The sequence below is a fragment of the Bombina bombina genome, chromosome 6, assembly GCF_027579735.1.
Source record: "Bombina bombina isolate aBomBom1 chromosome 6, aBomBom1.pri, whole genome shotgun sequence".
NCBI classification, from domain to species: domain Eukaryota; kingdom Metazoa; phylum Chordata; class Amphibia; order Anura; family Bombinatoridae; genus Bombina; species Bombina bombina.
This window is the reverse complement of record NC_069504.1, coordinates 925,555,824-925,575,397: the sequence shown is the minus strand read 5'-3', so window position 1 is coordinate 925,575,397 and position 19,574 is coordinate 925,555,824. Positions and strand designations below refer to the sequence as shown.

General features: G+C 42.2%; 1 protein-coding gene across 2 annotated transcripts in view; it reads left to right on the top strand.

The window, feature by feature from the left end:
* The window catches only part of SPDL1 (spindle apparatus coiled-coil protein 1), a 293,738-nt gene that overhangs the window by 85,719 nt on the left and 188,445 nt on the right, over positions 1-19,574 (top strand). For both annotated transcript variants that reach the window (XM_053718566.1, XM_053718565.1), the window contains exon 8: positions 8,414-8,554. In XM_053718566.1, coding sequence (XP_053574541.1) covers positions 8,414-8,554 — 141 coding nt within the window. The remainder of the gene's footprint in view (positions 1-8,413; positions 8,555-19,574) is intronic.

Genomic DNA, 19,574 nt, shown 5'->3' with positions numbered 1-19,574 from the left:
GTCTCACTCCAACTGACTGCTTGGAGATTGAACGCTTGATCTTATCAAAGCGAGGGTTCTCAGATTCTGTCATTGATACTCTTGTTCAGGCCAGAAAGCCTGTAACTAGAAAAATCTACCACAAAATATGGAAAAAATATATCTGTTGGTGTGAATCTAAAGGATTCCCTTGGGACAAAATAAAAATTCCTAAGATTCTATCCTTTCTTCAAGAAGGTTTGGAGAAAGGATTATCTGCAAGTTCTTTGAAGGGACAGATTTCTGCCTTGTCTGTGTTACTTCACAAAAAGCTGGCAGCTGTGCCAGATGTTCAAGCCTTTGTTCAGGCTCTGGTTAGAATCAAGCCTGTTTACAAACCTTTGACTCCTCCTTGGAGTCTCAATTTAGTTCTTTCAGTTCTTCAGGGGGTTCCGTTTGAACCCTTACATTCCGTTGATATTAAGTTATTATCTTGGAAAGTTTTGTTTTTGGTTGCAATTTCTTCTGCTAGAAGAGTTTCAGAATTATCTGCTCTGCAGTGTTCTCCTCCTTATCTGGTGTTCCATGCAGATAAGGTGGTTTTGCGTACTAAAACTGGTTTTCTTCCGAAAGTTGTTTCTAACAAAAACATTAACCAGGAGATAGTCGTGCCTTCTTTGTGTCCGAATCCAGTTTCAAAGAAGGAACGTTTGTTGCACAATTTGGATGTAGTTCGTGCTCTAAAATTCTATTTAGATGCTACAACGGATTTTAGACAAACATCTTCCTTGTTTGTTGTTTATTCTGGTAAAAGGAGAGGTCAAAAAGCAACTTCTACCTCTCTCTCTCTTTTTGGCTTAAAAGCATCATCAGATTGGCTTACGAGACTGCCGGACGGCAGCCTCCTGAAAGAATCACAGCTCATTCCACTAGGGCTGTGGCTTCCACATGGGCCTTCAAGAACGAGGCTTCTGTTGATCAGATATGTAAGGCAGCGACTTGGTCTTCACTGCACACTTTTACTAAATTTTACAAATTTGATACTTTTGCTTCTTCTGAGGCTATTTTTGGGAGAAAGGTTTTGCAAGCCGTGGTGCCTTCCATCTAGGTGACCTGATTTGCTCCCTCCCTTCATCCGTGTCCTAAAGCTTTGGTATTGGTTCCCACAAGTAAGGATGACGCCGTGGACCGGACACACCTATGTTGGAGAAAACAGAATTTATGTTTACCTGATAAATTACTTTCTCCAACGGTGTGTCCGGTCCACGGCCCGCCCTGGTTTTTTAATCAGGTCTGATAATTTATTTTCTTTAACTACAGTCACCACGGTATCATATGATTTCTCCTATGCAAATATTCCTCCTTTACGTCGGTCGAATGACTGGGGAAGGCGGAGCCTAGGAGGGATCATGTGACCAGCTTTGCTGGGCTCTTTGCCATTTCCTGTTGGGGAAGAGAATATCCCACAAGTAAGGATGACGCCGTGGACCGGACACACCGCTGGAGAAAGTAATTTATCAGGTAAACATAAATTCTGTTTTTAAAGTTGGTCTGCTTTGATATTTGATACTGTACTTCTCGTGATAGTAGAACCTCATCACTGCCAGTTCTGATAGGGAGTCTACCCAGAGGTGCACTTTATTTCAAATTGACAAATGGTGATTTCTTTTTAAAGACACGATGAGTCCACAGATTTTCATCCTTACTTACGCCTCCTGGTCAGCAGGAGGAGGCAAAGAGCACCACAGCAGAGCTGTTATATAGCTCCTCCCTTCCCTCCCACTCAGTCATTCTCTTTGCCTACGTTAGTGATAGGAGATGGCAAAGTGAGGTGTTAGTTTTTGATTCTTCAATCAAGAGTTTTTTATTTTAAAAACAGTGCCAGAGTGTGCTGTTTTGTTTAGGGTGTAGCCGTAGTCCATATCATTCTCTACAGAAGAGCATTTGGTGGCTTTAGAGCAATGGGAACTGGTGGGACATAATTCGAACTGCGCCTCCCATATTGTTATGCTGCCTTTCTCAGGATGACCTAAGCGATATCTAACTCAGGTCCTGTCTGTTTCCACAGGGCTATGGGAGGGCGAGGACCTCTTACACCTGTTGGAGCTATCTTGCTGTCAGACAGCATTAAGGTAAGTGCAGTTTCTAATGATTCTGGGGCGCACTTAGTTAAACTCAGAGTGGACTCTGCACGGGTAAATTATTACTTTATTTTTCTGGGATGAGACTCTTCAGATGGAAGGGGTTTTCCATGATGACAGCATGGGTACAAAGGCACTGGGCTAAGGCTTAGGGACAGTATTGGTCATTTTTTCATTATAAATTCCCGGTACGATCTGTATAAAGATTGACACCCACGATGGGCGGGGCTTCTATTTGCGCGCTTCCTAAACGTTGTGCGGTTTACATTGACACTTGTTTTGGTCAGAAAGTTAAAGACTAGGAACACATCTACTGCATATTTCTACTGCTTTTCGGGCAGTGCGCTGAACCGCATGGTTAAAAAAGCAGGCGGTTGTTAGCGCCCTGTAGCTCGACCGGACACATTCCTGAGAGAGATCTGGGGGACTGGCGGAAGGTAGGCGCCTCAGCTTAGCTGTTGAGGCGGTGAGGTGTCTGAACGGGGCAAATAGTTTATTTTTCAGACTTAAACTGCTCAGATATTAAACGTCTTTTTTTCTGCTCAGCACAGTAAAGAAAAACGGCTACGTTTAATTCTTAAAGACACAGTGTTCAAAGTAAAATAAAATAATTTGCTATTTTGATAGCACAGTATTATACTATTATTGTACTTATTTTTACATTACTCTTCTCTCATATAGTAAGAGAGTCGGTATCACTTAAAGGGCCAGTTTTAAATTGATAGGAATATTTCAAAATTTCAAGATATTTGTTAGTTTCATTTTCTGACCTGTTCTATAGAATGGACTTAGAAAATGTTACTTGCGCTATGTGTTTGGATGCCAATGTGTAACCTCCTGTTCCTTTTTGTCCTTCATGTATTGAGAGGGCTTTAAGCTAAAGAGATAACATTTTTCATGATAAAAAATTGTCAGTGGCGGATGCCTCTCAAGAGTCTAACAATGAGTCGGGGTATGCCACAGCTTTCTCCCCAAATGTCCAAGCCTTTAAAGCCCGCCCAAGCAGTGCCCTGTACTTCGCCTCAAGTTTCTGCTGCAGTTACATCAAGAGAGATTGCTGCAGTTATGTCTTCTACTCTTTCTGAGGCGTTATCTGCCTTTCCTATACTTCAAGGCAAACGTAAAATGAAGGGCAACTATGTGGTTAACGAAGTGTCTGATGCTCTGGTGGCAACCTCTGACGTACCCTCCCAGGGATCAGAGATAAAGGATATGGAGATTCTATTGGAAGGTGAAATTTCAGACTCAGAGTTCCTTACCTTTGACTGATTCAGAAGTTGTTTCTTTCCGGTTTAAACTAGAACACCTCCGTTTGTTACTCAGGGAGGTTTTAGTGACTTTGGACGACTGTGATTCCGCAGGAGTGGTCGTTCCTGAGAAATTGAGTAAGTTAGACAGATACTTATAGGTTCCTTCTTACTCAGAGGTTTTTCCAGTTCCCAAGCGAACTTCAGAGATTATTGCTAAGGAATGGGAGAGACCTGGTATTCCCTTCTCTCTTTCTCCTATTTTCAAGAAAATGTTTCCAATTGCGGACGCTGTCAAGGAAACTTGGCAATCAATCCCTAAGGTGGAAGGAGCTATTTCCACCTTGGCCAAGCAAACTACTATTCCTATTGAGGATAGTTGTGCTTTCAAGGACCCCATGGATAAGAAGTTGGAGGGTCTACTGAAAAAGATCTATGTTATCCAGGGTTTACTACTACAACCTGCCGCATGCATTGTTACAGTAACCAGTGCGCCAGCTTATTGGTTTGATGCTCTTGCGGAGTCTCTTAAGACTGAGACTTCTTTGGAAGAAATCCAGGATCAGATTAAAGCTTTAAAATTAGCAAACTATTTCATAACAGACGCTTCCCTGCAAATTACTAAATTGGCAGCTAAAAGTTCAGGTTTTTCTATTCTAGTCCGCAGAGCCTTATGGTTGAAACCTTGGTCTGCAGATGTATCATCCAAATCGAAGCTTTTGGCAATTCCCTATAAGGGAAAGACCTTGTTTGGACCTGGATTGAAGGAAATTATCGCTGACATCACGGGAGGCAAGGGTAATTTCCTTCCTCAAGACAAAAGAAATAAGCAGAAGGGACGACAGAGTAATTTTCGTTCCTTTCGAAATTTCAAGGTAAATTCTTTCATTTCTTCCTCTAAACAGGAAGGAAACTATTCGCAAACCAAGTCAACTTGGAAACCAAACCACTCTTGGAATAAAGGTAAACAATCCAAGAAACCCGCCGCTGATTCCAAGTCAGCATGAAAGGTTTGCCCCCGGGACAAACTGAAGTTCAGAAATTCTTCCCCCCGGGGAAGATTTCTTCTTTCAAGATTATCTGCAGACCAGATAAAAAGAGAGGCGTTCTTACATTGTGTAAGAGACCTCTCTTCCATGGGGGTAATTTTGTCCCGTTCCAATACAGAAACAGGGACAGGGTTTTTATTCAAATCTGTTTGTAGTTCCCAAAAAGGAGGGAACTTTCAGACCTATCTTAGACCTCAAGTGTCTAAACAAGTTTCTCAGAGTTCCATCGTTCAAGATGGAAACTATTCGTACCATTGATCCAGGAGGGTCAATTTATGACGACAGTGGATCTAAAGGATGCATATCTTCATGTTCCTATCCACAGAGATCATCACAAGTTCCTGAGGTTTGCCTTCCTGGACAAACACTTTCAGTTCGTGGCTCTTCCTTTCGGTCTGGCCATGGCACCCAGAATTTTCACAAAGGTTCTGGGGTCTCTGCTGGCGGTTCTAAGACCGCAGGACATTGCAGTGGCGCCTTATCTGGACGATATTCTAATCCAGGCGTCATCTTATCAGCAAACAAGGTCCCATACCGACATTGTGCTATCCTTCCTGAGAACTCACGGGTGGAAGGTAAATCTGGAAAAGAGTTAAATTCTGCAGACAAGGGTACCCTTCTTAGGAACTCTAATCGACTCTATATCCATGAAGATTTTTCTGACAGAGGTCGGAAAGTCAAAGATTCTGAATACATGTCAAGCCCTTCAGTCCACTCCTCGGCCGTCAGTGGCTCAGTGCATGGAGGTAATCGGATTGTTGGTAGCGGCAATAGACATCATCCCGTTTGCTCGGTTTCATCTCAGGCCTCTGCAGTTTAGCATGCTCAGGCAGTGGAATGGAGATAATACGGATTTGTCTTCTCGAATAACCCTAGAACAAGTAACGAGAGACTCTTCAATGGTGGTTGTCTCTGGATCATCTGTCATAGAGGACGTGCTTTCGCAGACCGTCATGGGTGATCGTGACAACGGACGCCAGCCTTTTAGGTTGTGGAGCAGTCTGGGGTTCTTTAAAGGCTCAGGGAGTATGGACTCAGTCTCTCCTTCCCATCAGCATTCTAGAGCTGAGGGCGATCTTCAATGCTCTTCGGGCTTGGCCTCAGTTGGCTTCTGCTCAATTCATCAGATTCCAGTCGGACAACATAACGGCAGTGGCTTACATCAGTCATCAGGGAGGAACAAGGAGTTCCTTAGCGATGACCGAAGTAGCCAAGATAATCCAGTGGGCGGAGGCCCATTCTTGTCATCTGTCAGCAATCCACATCCCAGGGGTGGAAAACTGGGAGGCGGATTTTCTGAGCAGGCAGACTTTTCATCCGGGAGAGTGGGAACTCCATCCGGAAATATTTTCCAATTTAATTCTCAGATGGAGTCGGCCGGAATTGGATCTCATGGCGTCTCGTCAGAATGCCAAGCTCCCGAGATACAGGTCCAGGTCCAGGGATCCCCAGGCCGAGTTGATAGATGCCTTAGTGGTTCCTTGGTCCTTCAACCTAGCATATCTATTTCCCCCGTTTGCTCTTCATCCCCGGGTTATTGCTCGGATCAAACAGGAGAAGGCATCAGTGATCCTCATCGCTCCTGCGTGGCCTCGCAGGATTTGCTATGCCGACTTGGTGGACATGTCATCTCTGCCACCCTGGACACTTCCATTGAGGAAGGACCTTCTCATTCAGGGACCCTTCCTTCACCCGAATCTAGTTTCCCTGAACTAACTGCTTGGAGATTGAACGCTTAATTCCATCCAAGCGAGTTTTTTTTAATTCAGGCACGTAAACCTGTAACTAGGAAGATTTACCATAAGATATGGCGTAAATATCTTTATTGGTGTGAATCTAAGGGCTACTCATAGAGTAGAGTTAGGATTCCTAGGATTTTGTCTTTTCTCCAAGAAGGATTGTAGAAGGGATTATCAGCGAGTTCCCTAAAGGGCCAGATCTCTGCTTTATCTTTTTTGTTACACAAGCTTCTGGCAGATGTCCCAGATGTTCAATCTTTTTGTCAGGCTTTGACTAGAATCAGGCCTGTGTTTAAACCAATTGCTCCTCCATGGAGTTTGAATTTAGTTATTAAAGTTCTTCAAGGGGTTCCGTTTGAACCTATGCATTCCATAAGATATTAAGTTGTTATCGTGGAAAGTTTTATTTCTTGTTGCCATTTCTTCTGCTCGGATAGTGTCTGAGCTTTCGGCATTACAATATAATTCACCTTACCTTATTTTTCATTCGGATAAGGTGGTGTTACGTACTAAACTTGGTTTTCTTCCTAAGGTTGTTTCAGAACATTAATCAGGAGATTGTTGTTCCTTCCTTGTGTCCTAATCCTTCTTCTCAGAAGGAGCGTCTTCTGCACAATTTGGACGTAGTATGTGCTTTAAAATTTTACTTGCAAGCAACTAAGGACTTTCGTCAATCATCTTCTCATTTTTTTTCTGGAAACCGTAAGGGTCAGAAAGCTACGGCTACCTCTTTCTTTTTGGCTGAAGAGTGTCATCCGTTTGGCATATGAGACTGCTGGACTGCAGCCTCCTGAAAGAGTTACGGCTCATTCCACTAGGGCTGTTGCTTCCTCATGAGCATTCAAAAATGATGGTTCAGTCTTCTCTTCACACTTTTTCTAAATTTTACATATTTGATACCTTTGCTTCGGCGGAGGCTGTTTTTGGGAGACAGGTTCTTCAAGCAGTGGTGCCTTCTGTTTAGGGTCCCTGTCTTGTCCCTCCCTTATCATCCGTGCACTCTAGCTTTGGTATTGTATACCACAAGTAAGGATGAAATCTGTGGACTCATCGTGTCTTTAAAAAGAAAAGAAAATGTATGCTTACCTGATGATTTTGTTTCTTTTTAGACACGATGAGTTCACGGCCCGCCCTGTTCTATGAGACAAGTTATTAATTTTTGTAAACTTCAGACACACCTGCTCCTTGGCTTTTCCTTTCTCTTCCTAACTTAGGTCGAATGACTGGAGTGGGAGGAAAGGGAGGAGCTATATAACAGCTCTGCTGTGGTGCTCTTTGCCTCCTCCTGCTGACCAGGAGGCGTAATCCCACAAGTAAGGATGAAATACGTGGACTCATTGTGTCTAAAAAGAAACAAATTTAGCAGGTAAGCATACATTTTCTATTTTAAAGCTAATTTTAGCTTAAAGGGGCACTGAACCAATTTTATTCTTTTGTGATTCAGATAGAGCATGCAATTTTAAGCAACTTTGTAATTTACTCCTATTATCAATTTTTCTTTGTTCTCTTTATCCACCAATCAGCAAGAACAACCCAGGTTGTTCAACAAAAATGTGCCAGCATCTAAACTTACATTCTTGCATTTCAAATAAAGATACCAAGAGAATGAAAAAAATTTGATAATAGAAGTAAATTAGAAAGTTGCTTAAAAAGGCATGCTCTATCTGAATCACAAAAGAAAAAATTTGGGTTCAGTGTCCCTTTAATATTGGCATCAATTATAGCTAGGTGGTCATTAAAATTAGTCGGGTGATGCACCCATTCAAAAGGTCCGAAGGAACACTGATTTAGGAAACGTTGACTAATAAACTCTTTACCATCCAAGTTATGGAAAGTGGCAGAAAAAAATATTTTTTTTATATCCCTCTCTGTTGTTTTGCAGTTTGGATATTCTTACAAACTGAAATTATTTTACAAAAGTATTTGGTTTCTTTGATAGTACAATTAATAGTTTGTGTGGGTAACTCACTGAAATAAGCCTTTTAAAATAATATGTATATAAGTACAACATACTAATAACAATATCAACCATAAAATGTTTACTTACATGCAGTGCACAATTATTATTTTTCCAATGATAGCTAGCCTTCTGCAGAAGCAAGCCTGGATTGGCTCCTCCAAATAAGGCAAGTGGTGGGTGTAGTTTGGCTATTGAAAAACTATTGCAGCAACACAGTGTTTGCTTTAAAAAAAAATGTTTAGTCTTAGTTTATATCAATTACAAGGTGTTTAGTGTCATTTTAATTACTAAATTCAGTTTTATGTTTCTTTTTGTATAGGTTCAGATAGCAACATTGTTGCAGCTAAAAGGTTCTCAGACAGATCCAGGACAACTAGAACGTTTACAGTCCATGGTTGCACAGAAGAACAGTGAAATCGAAACACTTGTCGTGAAAGTGCGGCAGCTAGAAAAAAATCAGGTATGCCCTTAAAAGTGAATTATTTCTTGTTATTAAAAATGATTAGTCACAGTTTCCATTGGAAAAAACTGACTTAATCTAGACTAATAAAAAAACAGGGTTATATGACTTAGGTTCTACTTGTCTGGGAAACTTGTCAGTGCTAAAGGGGATATGAAACCCAACAATTTTTTACTTTTTTTTTTTCTTCCAATTTACTTGGTATCCTTCCTTGAAAAAGCATGTTGGTATGCTCAGGAATGTGCATGATTCTGGAGAACTATACTGCAGCAGTTTTGCAGGAATGATTTTAACAGTTATACATTGTGAATATACTGCTGCCATCTAGTGCTTAAAAACCTTCTTACAAAACTGCTGCTATATAATTCCCCAGTCACATACACACTACCTACCCAATGAGAGCCAAGTAAATTTGGAAATAAACTGTAAAATGTACACTTTCAGGTCCTTTTTCTTCTGTTATGTGTGATCAGTCCACGGGTCATCATTACTTCTGGGATATTATCTGCTCCCCTACAGGAAGTGCAAGAGGATTCACCCAGCAGAGTTGCTATATAGCTCCTCCCCTCTACGTCACCTCCAGTCATTCTCTTGCACCCAAAGACTAGATAGGAGGTGTGAGAGGACTATGGTGATTATACTTAGTTTTTAGAACTTCAATCAAAAGTTTGTTATTTTACAATAGCACCGGAGCGTGTTATTACCTCTCTGGCAGAGTTTGAAGAAGAATCTACCAGAGTTTTTCTTATGATTTTAACCGGAGTAGTTAAGATCATATTGCTGTTTCTCGGCCATCTGAGGGAGGTAAAAGCTTCAGATCAGGGGACAGCGGGCAGTTGAATCTGCATTGAGGTATGTCGCAGTTGTTATTTTCTGAATGGAATTGATGAAAAAATCCTGCCATACCGTTATAATGAACATGTATGTATACTCTACACTTTAGTATTCTGGGGATGGTATTTCACCGGAATTACTCTGTAAAAGTACATTAAACCTTTTATTAGGTATTTTTCATGTTAAACGTTTTTGCTGGAATGTAGAATCGTTTGCATTAATGAGGTACTGAGTGAATAAGTATTTGGGCATTATTTTCCACTTGGCAGTTTGCTTGTGTTAATTATGACAGTTTCGTTTCTCTCTCACTGCTGTGTGTGAGAGGGAGGGGCCGTTTTTGGCGCTCTTTGCTACGCATCAAAAATTTCCAGTCAGTTTTTCTGCATGATCCGGTTCATCTCTAACAGAACTCAGGGGTCTTCAAACTTCTTTGAAGGGAGGTAGATTCTCTCAGCAGAGCTGTGAGACTTATATAGTGACTGTGATTTAAAACGTTGTTTAAAATTTAATTAGTGTTATTTTACTAATGGGAACAAACCTTTGCTAAAAAGTTGTGTTGTTTGTTAAGAGTGATGCTATAACTGTTTTTCAGTTCATTATTTCAACTGTCATTTAATCGTTTAGTGCTTCTTGAGGCACAGTACGTTTTTATTAAATAAAATTGTAACCGAGTTGCATGTTTATTGCTAGTGTGTTAAACATGTCTGATTCAGAGGAAGATACCTGTGTCATTTGTTCCAATGCCAAGGTGGAGCCCAATAGAAATTTATGTACTAACTGTATTGATGCTACCTTAAATAAAAGCCAATCTGTACAAATTGAACAAATTTCACCAAACAGCGAGGGGAGAGTTATGCCGACTAACTCGCCTCACGTGTCAGTACCTGCATCTCCCGCCCGGGAGGTGCGTGATATTATGGCGCCTAGTACATCTGGGCAGCCATTACAGATAACATTACAAGATATGGCTACTGTTCTGACTGAAGTTTTGGCTAAATTACCAGAACTAAGAGGCAAGCGTGATCACTCTGGGGTGAGAACAGAGTGCGCTGATAATTCTAGGGCCATGTCTGATACTGCGTCACAGCTTGCAGAGCATGAGGACGGAGAGCTTCATTCTGTAGGTGACGGTTCTGATCCAAACAGATTGGATTCAGATATTTCAAATTTTAAATTTAAATTGGAAAACCTCCGTGTATTACTAGGGGAGGTCTTAGCAGCTCTCAACGATTGTAACGCTGTTGCAATACCAGAGAAAATGTGTAGGTTGGATAAATACTTTGCGGTACCGGCGAGTACTGACGTTTTTCCTATACCTAAGAGATTAACTGAAATTGTTACTAAGGAGTGGGATAGACCCGGTGTGCCGTTCTCACCCCCTCCAATATTTAGAAAGATGTTTCCAATAGACGCCACCACACGGGACTTATGGCAAACGGTCCCTAAGGTGGAGGGAGCAGTTTCTACTTTAGCTAAGCGTACCACTATCCCGGTGGAGGATAGCTGTGCTTTTTCAGATCCTATGGATAAAAAATTAGAGGGTTACCTTAAGAAAATGTTTATTCAACAAGGTTTTATATTACAACCCCTTGCATGCATCGCGCCGATCACGGCTGCGGCAGCATTTTGGATTGAGTCTCTGGAAGAGAACCTTAGTTCAGCTACGCTGGACGACATTACGGACAGGCTTAGAGTCCTTAAACTAGCTAATTCATTCATTTCGGAGGCCGTAGTACATTTAACCAAACTTACGGCTAAGAATTCAGGATTCGCCATTCAGGCACGCAGAGCGCTGTGGCTAAAATCCTGGTCGGCTGATGTAACTTCTAAGTCCAAATTACTTAGTATACCTTTCAAGGGGCAAACTTTATTTGGGCCCGGTTTGAAAGAAATTATTGCTGACATTACAGGGGGTAAGGGCCACGCTCTACCTCAAGACAAAGCCAAAGCTAAGGCTAGACAGTCTAATTTTCGTCCCTTTCGGAATTTCAAAGCAGGAGCAGCGCCAACTTCCACTGCACCAAAACAGGGAGGAGCTGTTGCTCGTTACAGACAAGGCTGGAAGCCTAATCAGTCCTGGAACAAGGGCAAGCAGGCCAGTAAACCTGCTGCTGTCCCAAAGACAGCATGAACCGAGGGCCCCCGATCCGGGACCGGATCTAGTGGGGGGCAGACTCTCTCTCTTCGCCCAGGCTTGGGCAAGAGATGTCCAGGATCCCTGGGCGCTAGAGATCATATCTCAGGGATACCTTCTAGACTTCAAATCCTCTCCCCCAAGAGGGAGATTTCATCTGTCAAGGTTGTCAACAAACCAAATAAAGAAAGACGCGTTTCTACGCTGTGTACAAGATCTATTATTAATGGGAGTGATCCATCCGGTTCCGCGGTCGGAACAAGGACAAGGGTTTTACTCAAACCTGTTTGTGGTTCCCAAAAAAGAGGGAACTTTCAGGCCAATCTTGGATTTAAAGATCCTAAACAAATTCCTAAGAGTTCCATCGTTCAAAATGGAAACTATTCGGACAATCTTACCCATGATCCAAGAGGGTCAGTACATGACCACAGTGGATTTAAAGGATGCTTACCTTCTCATACCGATTCACAAAGATCATTACCGGTATCTAAGGTTTGCCTTCTTAAACAGGCATTACCAGTTTGTAGCCCTTCCATTCGGATTGGCTACGGCTCCAAGAATCTTTACAAAGGTTCTGGGTGCCCTTCTGGCGGTACTAAGACCGCGAGGAATTTCGGTAGCTCCGTACCTAGACGACATTCTGATACAAGCTTCAAGCTTTCAAACTGCCAAGTCTCATACAGAGTTAGTTCTGGCATTTCTAAGGTCGCACGGATGGAAAGTGAACGAAAAGAAGAGTTCTCTCTTTCCTCTCACAAGAGTTCCATTCTTGGGGACTCTTATAGATTCTGTAGAAATGAAGATTTATCTGACAGAAGACAGATTAACAAAGCTTCTAAATGCATGCCGTGTCCTTCATTCCATTCAACTCCCGTCAGTAGCTCAATGCATGGAGGTGATCGGCTTAATGGTAGCAGCAATGGACATAGTTCCCTTTGCACGCCTACATCTCAGACCGCTGCAATTGTGCATGCTGAGTCAGTGGAATGGGGATTACTCAGATTTGTCCCCCACTCTGAATCTGGATCAAGAGACCAGAAACTCTCTTCTATGGTGGCTTTCTCGGCCACATCTGTCCAGGGGGATACCGTTCAGCAGGCCGGACTGGACAATTGTAACAACAGACGCCAGCCTTCTAGGTTGGGGCGCTGTCTGGAATTCTCTGAAGGCTCAGGGACAATGGAGTCAGGAGGAAAGTCTCCTGCCAATAAACATTCTGGAATTGAGAGCAGTTCTCAATGCCCTTCTAGCTTGGCCCCAGTTAAAGACTCGGGGGTTCATCAGGTTTCAGTCGGACAACATCACGACTGTAGCTTACATCAACCATCAAGGAGGGACAAGAAGCTCCCTAGCAATGATAGAAGTATCAAAGATAATTCGCTGGGCAGAGTCTCACTCTTGCCATCTGTCAGCAATCCACATCCCGGGAGTGGAGAACTGGGAGGCGGATTTCTTGAGTCGCCAGACTCTTCATCCGGGGGAGTGGGAACTTCATCCGGAGGTCTTTGCCCAAATACTTCAACGTTGGGGCAAACCAGAGATAGATCTCATGGCGTCTCGCCAGAACGCCAAACTTCCTCGCTACGGATCCAGATCCAGGGATCCGGGAGCGGTTCTGATAGATGCTTTGACAGCACCTTGGAACTTCAGGATGGCTTATGTGTTTCCACCCTTCCCGCTGCTTCCTCGATTGATTGCCAAAATCAAACAGGAGAAAGCATCAGTGATTCTAATAGCGCCTGCATGGCCGCGCAGGACTTGGTATGCAGATCTAGTGGACATGTCATCCTGTCCGCCTTGGTCTCTACCTCTAAGACAGGACCTTCTGATTCAGGGTCCATTCAAACATCAAAGTCTAACTTCTCTGAAGCTGACTGCTTGGAAATTGAACGCTTGATTTTATCAAAACGTGGTTTTTCTGAGTCGGTTATTGATACCCTGATACAGGCTAGGAAGCCTGTTACCAGAAAGATTTACCATAAAATATGGCGTAAATACCTATACTGGTGTGAATCCAAAGATTACTCCTGGAGTAAGGTTAGGATTCCTAGGATATTGTCTTTTCTACAAGAAGGTTTAGAAAAGGGTTTATCGGCTAGCTCATTAAAGGGACAGATTTCAGCTCTGTCCATCTTGTTTCACAGGCGTCTGTCAGAAAATTCAGACATCCAAGCCTTTTGTCAGGCTTTAACTAGGATCAAGCCTGTGTTTAAAACTGTTGCTCCGCCATGGAGTTTAAACTTAGTTCTTAACGTTTTACAGGGTGTTCCGTTTGAACCCCTTCATTCCATTGATATAAAATTGTTATCTTGGAAAGTTCTATTTTTAATGGCTATTTCCTCGGCTCGAAGAGTCTCTGAGTTATCAGCCCTACATTGCGATTCTCCTTATCTGATCTTTCACTCAGACAAGGTAGTTCTGCGTACTAAACCTGGGTTCTTGCCTAAGGTAGTCACTAACAGGAATATCAATCAAGAGATTGTTGTTCCATCCTTGTGTCCAAATCCTTCTTCAAAGAAGGAACGTCTTCTACACAATCTGGATGTAGTTCGTGCCCTCAAGTTCTACTTGCAGGCAACTAAAGATTTTCGCCAAACTTCTTCCCTGTTTGTCGTTTATTCTGGACAGAGGAGAGGTCAAAAAGCTTCTGCTACCTCTCTCTCTTTTTGGCTTCGTAGCTTAATACGTTTAGCCTATGAGACTGCTGGACAGCAGCCTCCTGAAAGAATTACAGCTGTTTCCACTAGAGCTGTGGCTTCCACTTGGGCCTTTAAGAATGAGGCCTCTGTTGAACAGATTGCAAGGCTGCAACTTGGTCTTCGCTTCATACTTTTTCCAAATTTTACAAATTTGACACTTTTGCTTCTTCGGAGGCTATTTTTGGGAGAAAGGTTCTTCAGGCAGTGGTTCCTTCTGTATAATGAGCCTGCCTATCCCTCCCGTCATCCGTGTACTTTTGCTTTGGTATTGGTATCCCAGAAGTAATGATGACCCGTGGACTGATCACACATAACAGAAGAAAACATAATTTATGCTTACCTGATAAATTCCTTTCTTCTGTTGTGTGATCAGTCCACGGCCCGCCCTGTTTTTAAGGCAGGTGCATATTTTTTAAATTATAATTCAGTCACCACTACACCCTTGGTTTCTCCTTTCTCGTTGGTCTTTGGTCGAATGACTGGAGGTGACGTAGAGGGGAGGAGCTATATAGCAACTCTGCTGGGTGAATCCTCTTGCACTTCCTGTAGGGGAGCAGATAATATCCCAGAAGTAATGATGACCCGTGGACTGATCACACAACAGAAGAAAGGAATTTATCAGGTAAGCATAAATTATGTTTTTGCGCATCGGGTTGAGACAGTCACATACAATATTATATATATATATATATATATATATATATATATATATATATATATATATATATATATATATATATATATATATACACACATATATATGCATACACACACTCACTCACTTTATTTGGTACACCTTGCTAGTACCCGGTTGGACCCCCTTTTGCCTTCAGCACTGCCTTAATTCTTCGTAAAATAGATTCATCAAGGTGTTGTAAACATTCCTCAGAGATTTTGGTCCATATTGACATGATAGATCACACAGTTGCTGCAGATTTGTCGGCTGCACATCTTCCAAACTCATTATATACTTCTGGAGTAAAGGTTTATTAACCTGTTTTTATTTATGGTATTAAGGTTTGAACATGCAATACAGATTTAACTGTTGTGGTATATAACATGTCTTTATTTATCTTAAAATTTAAATAAAACCAAGTTTCGCAAACAAAAAGATGGCCTTGCTTTTTTTTTTTTTTTTTTTTTACAAAAGAGCAGTAATTTAGATATGGATTAATTAGAACACCTTGCATAAAGTGTTAATTTTGACATCAAATTTTGATTTCTCCAACATTGGTGTGTCCGGTCCACGGCGTCATCCTTACTTGTGGGATATTCTCTTCCCCAACAGGAAATGGCAAAGAGTCCCAGCAAAGCTGGTCACATGATCCCTCCTAGGCTCCGCCCACCCCAGTCATTCTCTTTGCCGTTGCACAGGCAACATCTCCACGGAGATGGTTAAGAGTTTTTTGGTGTTTAAATGTAGTTTTATTCTTCTATCAAGTGTTTGTTATTTTAAAATAGTGCTGGTATGTACTATTTACTCTGAAACAGAAAAGGATGAAGATTTCTGTTTGTAAGAGGAAGATGATTTTAGCAGACAGTAACTAAAATCGATTGCTGTTTCCACACAGGACTGTTGAGATGAAGTAACTTCAGTTGGGGGAAACAGTTAGCAGTCTTTTCTGCTTAAGGTATGACTAGCCATATTTCTAACAAGACCATGTAATGCTGGAAGGCTTTCATTTCCCCTCATGGGGACCGGTAAGCCATTTTCTTAGTTAAACATAAAAGAATAAAGGGCTTCAAAAAGGGCTTAAAAACTGGTAGACATTTTTCTGGGCTAAAACAATTGCTTTACTAGGCATATTATGCAGATTCTAACTAATTATTGGTATTATAATCTTGGGGAATGTTTAGAAAAACGGCAGGCACTGTGTTGGACACCTTTTTCAGATGGGGGCCTTTCTAGTTATAGACAGAGCCTCATTCTGGGACTGTATAGGGGTTAAATGTAAAAACGGCTCCGGTTCCGTTAATTTAAGGGTTAAAGCTCTGAAATTTGGTGTGCAATACTTTTAATGCTTTAAGACACTGTGGTGAAATTTTGGTGAATTTTGAACAATTCCTTCATACTTTTTCACATATTCAGTAATAAAGTGTTTTCAGTTTGAAATTTAAAGTGACAGTAACGGTTTTATTTTAAAACGTTTTTTGTGCTTTGTTGACAAGTTTAAGCCTGTTTAACATGTCTGTACCATCAGATAAGCAATGTTCTATATGTATGAAAGCCAATGTGTCTCCCCATTTAAATTTATGTGATAATTGTGCCATAGTGTCCAAACAAAGTAAGGACAGTAATGCAACAGATAATGATATTGCCCAAGATGATTCCTCAAATGAGGGGAGTAAACATGATACTACATCATCCCCTACTGTGTCTACACCAGTTATGCCCACACAGGAGGCCCCTAGTACATCTAGTGCGCCAATACTTATTACCATGCAACAATTAACGGCTGTAATGGATAACTCCATAGCAAATCTTTTATCCAAAATGCCTACTTATCAGAGAAAGCACGATTGCTCTGTTTTAAACACTGAAGAGCAAGAGGACGCTGATGATAACTGTTCTGACATACCCTCACACCAATCTCAAGGGGCCATGAGGGAGGTTTTGTCTGATGGAGAAATTTCAGATTCAGGAAAAATTTCTCATCAAGCTGAACCTGATGATGTGACATTTAAATTTAAATTAGAACATCTCCGCGCACTGCTTAAGGAGGTGTTATCTACTCTGGATGATTGTGACAATTTGGTCATTCCAGAGAAATTATGTAAGATGGACAAGTTCCTAGAGGTTCCGGTGCCCCCCGACGCTTTTCCTATACCCAAGCGGGTGGCGGACATAGTAAATAAAGAGTGGGAAAGGCCCGGCATACCTTTTTGTCCCCCCCCCCCTATATTTAAGAAATTATTTCCTATAGTCGACCCCAGAAAGGACTTATGGCAGACAGTCCCCAAGGTCGAGGGGGCGGTTTCTACTCTAAACAAACGCACTACTATTCCTATCGAAGATAGTTGTGCTTTCAAAGATCCTATGGATAAGAAATTAGAGGGTTTGCTTAAAAAGATTTTTGTACAGCAAGGTTACCTTCTACAACCAATTTCATGCATTGTTCCTGTCACTACGGCAGCGTGTTTCTGGTTCGAGGAACTAGAAAAATCGCTCAGTAAAGAATCTTAGTATGAGGAGGTTATGGACAGAGTTCAAGCACTTAAATTGGCTAACTCTTTTGTTTTAGATGCCGCTTTGCAATTAGCTAGATTAGCGGCGAAAAATTCAGGGTTTGCTGTCGTGGCGCGAGTGCTTTGGCTAAAGTCTTGGTCAGCGGATGTGTCTTCCAAGACAAAATTGCTTAACATTCCTTTCAAAGGTAAAACATTATTTGGACCTGATTTGAAAGAGATTATTTCAGACATCACTGGGGGAAAGGGCCACGCCCTCCCACAGGATAGGTCTTTTAAGGCTAATAATAAGCCTAATTTTCGTCCCTTTCGCAGAAATGGACCAGTCTCTAATTCTGTATCCTCTAAGCAAGAGGGTAATACTTCACAACCCAAACCAGCCTGGAAACCAATGCAAGGCTGGAACAAGGGTAAGCAGGCCAAGAAGCCTACCACTGCTACCAAAACAGCATGAAGGGATAGCCCCCGATCCGGGACCGGATCTAGTGGGGGGCAGACTTTCTCTCTTTGCTCAGGCTTGGGCAAGAGATGTTCAGGATCCTTGGGCGCTAGAAATAGTTTCTCAAGGTTATCTCCTGGAATTCAAGGAACTACCCCCAAGGGGAAGGTTCCACAGGTCTCAATTATCTTCAAACCAAATAAAGAGACAGGCATTCTTACATTGTGTAGAAGACCTGTTAAAGATGGGAGTGATACATCCAGTTCCAATAAGAGAACAAGGAATGGGATTTTATTCCAATCTGTTCATAGTTCCCAAAAAAGAGGGAACATTCAGACCAATTTTGGATCTAAAGATCCTAAACAAATTTCTCAGGGTACCATCGTTCAAAATGGAAACTATTCGAACGATCCTACCTACTATCCAGGAAAATCAATTTATGACTACCGTGGATTTAAAGGATGCGTACCTACATATTCCTATCCACAAGGAACATCATCAGTTCCTAAGGTTCGCTTTTCTGGACAAGCATTACCAGTTTGTGGCACTTCCATTTGGATTAGCCACTGCTCCAAGGATTTTCACAAAGGTACTAGGGTCCCTTCTAGCGGTTCTAAGACCAAGGGGCATTGCAGTAGTACCTTACTTGGACGACATCCTGATTCAAGCGTCGTCCCTGTCAAAAGCAAAGGCTCATACGGACATCGTCCTAGCCTTTCTCAGATCTCACGGATGGAAGGTGAACAAAGAAAAAAGTTCTCTGTCCCCGTCAACAAGAGTTCCCTTCTTGGGAACAATAATAGATTCCTTAGAAATGAGGATTTTTCTGAGAGAGGTCAGAAAATCAAAACTTCTAAACTCTTGTCAAGTACTTCATTCTGTTCCTCGTCCTTCCATAGCGCAGTGCATGGAAGTAATAGGATTGATGGTTGCAACAATGGACATTGTTCCTTTTGCACAAATTCATCTAAGACCATTACAACTGTGCATGCTCAGACAGTGGAATGGGGATTATACAGACTTGTCTCCGACGATTCAAGTAGATCAAAAGACCAGAGATTCACTCCGTTGGTGGCTGACCCTGGACAATCTGTCACAGGGAATGAGCTTCCGCAGACCAGAGTGGGTCATTGTCACGACCGACGCCAGCCTAGTGGGCTGGGGCGCGGTCTGGGAATCCCTGAAAGCTCAGGGTCTATGGTCTCGGGAAGAGTCTCTTCTCCCGATAAACATTCTGGAACTGAGAGCGATATTCAATGCTCTCAGAGCTTGGCCTCAACTAGCAAAGGCCAAATTCATAAGGTTTCAGTCAGACAACATGACGACCGTTGCATATATCAATCATCAGGGGGGAACAAGGAGTTCCCTGGCGATGAAAGAAGTGACCAAGATAATTCAATGGGCGGAGGATCACTCCTGCCACTTGTCTGCGATCCACATCCCAGGAGTGGAAAATTGGGAAGCGGATTTTCTGAGTCGTCAGACATTCCATCCGGGGGAGTGGGAACTCCATCCGAAAATCTTTGCCCAAATAACTCAATTATGGGGCATTCCAGACATGGATCTGATGGTGTCTCGTCAGAACTTCAAGGTTCCTTGCTACGGGTCCAGATCCAGGGATCCCAAGGCGACCCTAGTAGATGCACTAGTAGCACCTTGGACCTTCAACCTAGCTTATGTATTCCCACCGTTTCCTCTCATCCCCAGGCTGGTAGCCAGGATCAATCA